Raw genomic sequence first — 8193 nt, forward strand, 5'->3', positions numbered from 1 at the left:
TGCAGTAATCTAACCTGTTCAAACTCAAAAACAACTATACTAGGCATTAGTGATCCCCATCTTATTGCTTGAACCAAATTAATTGTTTTATTGTTTCTCATATGCATAAATAACAATTTCCTACTGACAACTTTTTATGCGTCAGAGCAACAACCACAAATCCCACTGGATCTATTTGTCCTTGGAAGAAGGCGAGTAACAGCAGACTCGAGCTTCTTTATACACAAGGCCTGGTTTACAGAAATATCCCTTGCTTGGGTTGCAGTGACTATCCTCTGAACATATGCATTGCCCCTCCAGGGCGCAACCATCACCGTTAGCTGCTGCTTTACCAAAAAGTATCTCGTCTGACCAATCACTAGAGAACATGTTTTCAGGGTCTAATTGCTTTTTCGCCGCTAGAAATCTACTGAAGTTGGGGTACTTCTGTTGCACGCCCAAGAATGCAAGGTTCCTGTTCTTGGCCCAGTGAGGTTTAGCCCCATACTTGAAGAATGCCATCTGCTCCACCTCCTCCCAAACATCCTGGTTCAGCCTCGGTGTTGAAGCCTCGTCAGCTCGATAATAGTTGAAATCAACCACAACAGAATCCTCAGCCTGTCCCAGATATGCCTCAGAAGCCCTGATGAAACGTATCAAGAATCCGTTGTAGACGTCTAGCCCGCAGAAGTTTTCTGGTTTCAGGTCCCTTAATTTCTTTACATCACGAATGAAGTCTGCAAATCTTGATCTGGGAAATATTGCTGTTGTCTCGTAAAAGAAGAGTCCTTTGATTCTTGGATCCCAAGCGCATGTGCTTTGAGTGCTCTTCTCAGACGAGTATAGACAAGAACCAGAGGTCTGCATTTTACCCTGATGGCCCACAACTGGGTAGCCTGTGAAGATCAGATTATTCTTCAAACCATTGCCAACTAATTTCTTAAATGCTACAACTGAAGCCGCCATCCTGCACTTTCCATTGACGTTCCGTGCGGTCTCCAGAGCCTTCTCTGTGTTTTCAGGTGTAAGATTAACAATTAAATGTATGTCCCCGAGAATGTCTATAGAAGAATTCAAAGGAGAAAGCTGGATTTCAGGGACAAGAAATACCTATTGCTCTGACTGCAGCGGAAACCAGAACAGAGTTGGACTGGAAGCCAATGAAGTCGTTAACCCCATCTCCGAAGCTGTTCAAGGGGACTCGATCATCATACCTGTAAACTGCTGTATATCTTGATGGGTACCATGTAATATCTGCGAATTCATGCTTCTTGGCAAGATCCATGAATTCATCCTCAAACCCAGCATCGTCTGTGAAGTTATTGGTAATGCTTCTTTTGAATCCAGGCTCCAATGCGAGTTTTACCTGTATATGTGTTCATTTCAGACGAGCAACTTCGATTCAGGTGAGAACAAGACGGGCATCACTCACCTTTGAGATAACGCCCAACACTCCTAAAGAGAGCTTTGCTGCATTGAAAAGTGGATCGTGAGAATCGAGTCTAATAATCTTGGCGTAGCCCTCAGATTCTGTGGCAGGAACCACGAGACTGAGTCCGACGACATGATCATGGACAGCGCCTCCCTTCCCCCACCACGAGCTCCCATGTGCCCCCGTGCTTATGAGCCCTCCCACACTGACGCCCTCCCAGTAAGGAGACGCTACTAAGTTCAATCCCGCTTCTTCCACCTTATCAATCAGGCGACGAAGTGAGACTCCTGCGTCTGCTGTGACGGTCAGATCCGCACTGCTCACCTGGATGGTGGAATCGAGCCTTGCTGTGCTTATAAGAACTGCATTTCCTGAAGGCGTTCCTGGGCATGCCAGCTTTGGGATGGTGTGTGAAAAGCCGCTCACTGCTTTCACCTTGAGCTTCCTCTGGTTGGCCTGTGCCACGGCCAAACGGAGCTCTTCCTCTGTCGTTGGGTAGCTGACACCCGAAATCCAACAGTCCTGCCGGTCACCCCACACGCCGTAGGAGTTGTGAAGGATGCAACCAGTTGAATTACATTGAATCGGGGGTGGTGGCGGCATGGCGTCGGTGCCGAGAAGGGTGACCAGAAGCAGGCCAAGAATGAAACATTCTGTGCCAGCCATGAAAATCCGGTGTCGCATCTTGTCCTATGTCCTATCTCCTATGTAAGATAAAGCTTGGAAGGGATATGAGAAATTTGGGAAGATTGCTTGAATTTGACACCAAGATAGGGAGAGGACTGCAATGACCTAAAGTTCGACGCTTTTGGGAGGGGAACGCATGAATGAAATTAATTACTCAAACAAAAATAAAAAATAAAAATTGGAGTCATTGAAGCGTATTCATTACCTTCTTCAACCGGACAACGGATTAGAGTGCACGTCTGGTGCCAACAAATTTTGGCCAGGATGTACAGGTCGGGTTCAGTACGGGTTCGACTAAACCCAAATCCGACCCGAATCCGAATAAATGAAGAGAGGCTAGGATTGTTAACAAATAAATTCAAACCAACCAACCCAGCCTGACCCAATCTGATTTGACTGATTTTTCTTCACCACCGGTCAGTTTCGGGTGGGAAGATGGGTAAATTGATAATTCAGATTAGAAATGTGGATAAACCGATAATTCAGGTTGGAAAGATGGGTAAATCGATAATTCAGTTTGGTTTCGACTTTTATACATGACAATCGAAACCGAACTGATTTATCTATAAATAAATTCTCATCGAAATATTATATATAATATGTATATCCTGAAATATATATTTCTATGTTAAATGTATTTCCAATAAATATATTCTCACTGAAGTATAATATATAATATGTATATTTCAGTTTTAAATATATTTCCAAAAAATATATTCTGAAATATTATATATAATATATATAATATAAGCTGAAATATATATTTCAAAAATGTATATATTTAAACCAAAACCGACCTAAACCGATTAGGTCGGTTTTGGTTTAATCTTTAGGTAACCCGACCAAGTCGGGTCGGTTGAAGAAAACTAGTAAACCAACCCAACCTGATCTGTGAACAACCTTAAGAGGGGCTATGGATGCAAACCGATTGGATTGGATCGGATTCGAATATGCAAACGGATTGTATATTCAAATTCAATCCAACATTGTTCATGTCAGATCCAATCTAATCCAAAGATAGACTCAATTTGAATTCGAATTCTATCGGTAAGGATCTTCGGATTTGATCCGATCCAACTTGTTTTCTTTAAAAATTAATAAATTATTAAAAGAAAAAAATATACTAAGTTAAATAAAGTAAAAATATAAAATATAAGTATTTTTAATTATTTCATCATATATATACATGTTTTTTATAAAAAACAAATAATATAACAAACTTATAAAAATATATTTATAAATAAATAAATAACACATAAATATGTATTATATATATTTATATTTATAAATATATAATATATGGGATCGGATCTTCTCGGATTTGATAGGGGTGATCCGAATTCTGATCCGAACTCGACCAAAAAGGATGAGATCTCGGATCGATCCATTTGCACCCCTAAGAGGGGCTACCGAACCTCCCCTAACCCATGTGCCTCATATATAACATTGGGTCATTTACTAGAACACCCCAATAGTTTCACAGACTTACTTTAACCTACCATATAATTTGCATTTTACTAAAACACCCCTTATAATTTGCAACATATTTACTTAATTGGCCTTTCATTAAGAACTTTTGTTTTGCCATGTGAAAATAGTAACATGATCACTTGAATTAAGTGGAAAATGTTTAAGGTTATGGACCCATAGTTGTTTATTCTAAAAATTAATGGTTGTTTATTCCAAAAGTACCCCTAATACTTTTTTCTGTAGATAACAAAATTGACCAAATAGAGAAAATAGAATTGTTGCCCATGCTTTATTAGGGATAAAAATGATATTTTATTTTTAGTTTATTTTGATTAAATTTATTTGAATGATTGTTAGGGTTCAAATTGTTATTTTTCACTTTTGGTCGATCATAGTTTGCAAATTAAAGGAGATCTTTTAGTAAAACACAAATTATATGATAGGTTTTAATAATTCATAAAAGTATAGGAGTGTTTTAGTAAATAACCCTATTGTAACAAGTGTTCTTCGCCGCGCCTTCAAATGCTAACCACCATGCTTCCAGCCGCCACTCCAGCGTCCAAGTGTGTGCTATGGGTGGACTATGCATGTACTTTTGTATGCGAGATTGCCAATTGCACTATTGTAATATTGTAGTATTCTTTTCCACCTTTTTTATGTTTTTTATTGTCACTCTCCCAAAAGCTTAACGTGCTCTTTGAGGGGAGGTAGGTAGTCGAGTGAGTTCATAAGCGTGTAAAGGTTAAGCACGAGATCCCCTCAACACTGTATTGTGTGCTTGTGCTTGCCACTGATTATTGCAATACAAATAGCCTTTTGCTAATTCGTGTTTCATCTTGTTGTTTTTTTTTGTGTGTTTACTTTGTTGCGTAGGCTTACTCGCCCCTTTCGAGTGCCGCACGGGACCCCAACAATTATCCCCGTAACACTATAGCATGCCTATATATTATGTCTTAATCATTGTGTGCTCTCCCCAATTTGACTATGACCCAAAACCGATTAAGACCAACCAGTGCAGGTTTACCGCCTAACCCGATCCACCAACATCCCTAAGTTTGGCTGCTTGGAAAAAGCAGCATGGGTTGTTTGGGATCTTCCACATGCTGCTTTTTTTTCAAACAGCCTAACCTTTTCCTGCTAGGCTCATTCTAGTCCTTTAGAAGAAAATAAATCTGCTGACCCAAATCAAATATACACCAGCTTTTGAAATAAATTCAAGGGGTTTGGTTATTTTATCAGGAAAAAAAAATTGTAATTAATCAACTGTTAACATAAAAGCGATTAATCAATGAGGTGGTATTTATCAAATTTCATGGGGGAGGGAAGGGATCTTTGATTGGTCAAAACTCTTTCCTATTATGCAATATAGATTTCTCCAAATTCAGGGCCTGGTGTCAACTGATTTCTCCAGTTTTTTAAACATTTGTGTGCTTGCATTGTATTAGGGTAACATGCAACCACAGTTGCAGAGAATTTCAGCTCGTCCGGCAATGAGGCTGTGTTTGGTTGTAATGTAAACAAATTTATAGTGATGCAAAATCATGGTAGTGCAAATTATTTATATGTAATTTTTGTATCTATTTTTGTTTCAAATTTTAGCTTATTTTGTTTGATTAAACATTTTTTTTCATTTGTACTGCCATGCATTTGTACTAATGCAAATAAAATTGCACTACAATTAAATGCAGCCTCAGCATGGGTACACCTGCAATTGAAATAAAAAAAATGATGTTGATGCTATCTGATCCAAGGTATTTCGAATCAAGATCGTAGTCAGATAATCCTGCAAATTGATGAAGCCGAAGTTGAAGAATGAAGCCACATAGCAAGATCTGGAACCAAGAAAGAAATCAAAGGCCTAAGGAGTTATTCCCCGATTAGGCACTGCAACGCTCAACTCAATAATGAGAGATGGGTGGTCGGGCCAAACAGTTGAGAATAGTACTAGTTCCGGCAGAAGTAGAATAACAGTATGAAGGCTGAAGAGTCAAAAGTCCTTTACCTTGAGCAGAGGCTACTTATTTATAGCCAAACATCCGTGCCGAAATCGGATGAGGCTTCTGGGGTTGTCAGGATGAGATTGTTCGCCGAGGTTTTTGGGGTAAGTCCTAATCCCCAGTGGAGATGTCTTCCTTATCCATATGGGGTTCCTCTTCTTGGTCGCACTTATCTATCCTACAACGTGCCAACATAGCCGAAAAGATAAAATGGCCACAAAGGTTGCCGTATGGCACACAAGGCCAACCCAACCATAATCCAAACAGATACAATGCTTTTAAATTATTGTAAATGCTAAAATGTTCGAATTAGAAATGGCAATAGGGCTGGGCGGGGCAGGGCTGGGTTTTTTATGCCCTATCGCTGACCCTCGAATTCAACTACCTGCCTTGTACTCCAATGGGAAAGTGTTCGGGACTGGAGTCTTTTTGCCCCATTTTAGTCATGAGAGTTTGGGTTTTCCCAAAACCCATACCAAACCGCGGGAGGGGTGGAGCCTACACGAGCAAGATCAAATTGCATATCTAATTCATATTCAATTGGGAGATTGCTGGAAAATGTCGAGAATGAACTAAGGCCCCATTTGGTTTTTTGTAATATGGGTTTGGAATTGGAAGTAGAATGAACTATTCTGATTTCAATCAAGGTTCAAATTATCAATACACCTGATATGTCGGTATGGGCGTATTGGGCGAATGGATACTGTTTTCTTAGTTTTTTTTTTTTTTTTTTCTGAAATCGAATCACGGGGGGTGGTTTAAGGCTCCTCCATCCCCTAAACCGGTCAAACCTCCGATACACCCACTATAGGGGCATATTGGAGGGGTCCCGGAATGATACGTATCGATACTTTGAACCTTGATTCCAATTGCTTGGTTGGGCAGAACCAGAATCTTATTTTTATTTATGTTGGAAGGCTATTCCCCAATTTGAGGAATGGCCATTCCCTCCCCCTCACATGGGAATGAAATCCCATTTTTGCCAATTCCAATTTTTATTTTCACTCTTGTCTGAACCTAATAAACTATGGAAACAGACCATTCTAATTCAAATTATGAAAAATTTCAATTCTAATTCCAATTGAAATCAAACCAAAAATATATCATAACAGAATATAATTATATATTTTAAATATATGTACATCATCATGGCAAATTTCTTAAACTACCCATCCCACGCCATCACAAAAAATCATCTTCGGAACTATGAACAATAATCACCACATGGGCCTGTTTTACAATACAATATCAAAGGGTTTGAATAGTTTCTAATAAAATCTTATTTCGGCCCTTCTGCACATGACAACGTAGATCAAAGATCAAATTTTTTATATGATACGCCTGGTATCAAGTGTTTTGGAAACCCCCCCCCCCTTTTTTAATAAAAAAATATGTATAAAAAATCTACCCAAAATCAATTTTTGAAAAAAAAAACTAATTTATATGAATTTGTTTGGTTTACAATTGGAATCAGAATCAAAATCCACTGGAACCAGAATCGGAATGGCCCATATTTGATTCAGATAGGAATGGGAATGGAAATTGAAATCAGCAGAAATGAGATTTCATTCACTAGGGAGGGGCAGTGAATCGTCATTCCCTCCAATGGGAGAATGTCATTCTAGCAGGAATAGGAATATGATTCTGATTCCATCCAACCAAACAGTTGAAATCGGAATAGTCCATTTCGATTCCGATTTCAAACCCCTATTCCCATAAACCAAACGGGCCTATATATAAGTGCATGCTTTTTAGTACCAATATGCCTATATCGTATCGATACTTTGAACCTTACATACAGAACAACCCAAAGTGAATTCGTATTCAGAATGACCATGCTCTCGTATAGAATGCCATTCTGAAAACGAAACCTTAAATTTGGTTTGAAGGAAAAGGTAGGGAAAGGAAAGGAAAGGTAAAAAAACCTTTACAAATCTTGTATAGGTTTTCTTGACTTTTCCTTCTTTTCCCTACCTTTTTCTTCAAACCAATAGTAGCCTAAATAAACATCAGGAAACGGTTCAATTCTCAAAACCCATATTGGAGCAGAAGTGCAGAACAGAACCTATAAAGGGTCACCCGTTGGCCATCTAATTGTTTTTGGAAATTATCCTCCAATGTTTTTTTTTTTCATTGCAAGTCGAGAAATCACATGACAAGAAAAGCTTAAAAAAACCCGTTTGAAAAAGTGGGGAAAAAAATCCATTTGACTTTTTACATAGGCAGGAAGCTACTTTCAATAAATTAAAAAAAAAACTAATGACCAATCAAATACTAAAAAAGTATTTTAAAAAAACGGTTTCAAAAATAACTTCTTGAAAAATCTGTTTAGACCAAAAAGCGCTCCCAAACACAAGGATGGCCCATCACAACTATATTTTCTAGTATAAATTATAACAAGAAATAATATGTTTATGGATGGATGCTGATGTTATGTGATCTGACTGCTCCTTGCTGGAAGATGATTTGGCTTTCAGTCGGATGGCGAGCTCGGTAAATCTGCAAAATAAGATCAGAGAATCCGAGGTGACTAGCCCGACGAGGTTGCTCCGATGCTTAAGTTAGTAAGCTGTTGCGAGCTGAATAGCTTTGAGAATGTAGAAGGCTAGAGGGCTAGAGGGCTAGAGA

The 8193-nt window shown here is 38.8% G+C and overlaps 1 protein-coding gene across 1 annotated transcript; it reads right to left on the minus strand.

The window, feature by feature from the left end:
* Positions 1–40: 40 nt before the first annotated feature.
* GULLO3 (D-arabinono-1,4-lactone oxidase family protein) lies at positions 41–2276 on the minus strand. Its single transcript, XM_088970457.1, has 3 exons — positions 1412–2276; positions 1090–1345; positions 41–989 (listed from the first exon to the last, which is right to left on the minus strand). Exons 1-3 carry the CDS (start codon positions 2093–2095, stop codon positions 172–174), a joined length of 1758 nt encoding a protein of 585 aa, XP_088826583.1. The 5' UTR covers positions 2096–2276; the 3' UTR covers positions 41–171.
* Positions 2277–8193: the final 5917 nt, after the last annotated feature.

The sequence above is a fragment of the Nelumbo lutea genome, chromosome 2 (assembly GCF_056320005.1).
Source record: "Nelumbo lutea isolate HS-2025 chromosome 2, American lotus-T2T, whole genome shotgun sequence".
In the NCBI taxonomy this organism is placed as follows: domain Eukaryota; kingdom Viridiplantae; phylum Streptophyta; class Magnoliopsida; order Proteales; family Nelumbonaceae; genus Nelumbo; species Nelumbo lutea.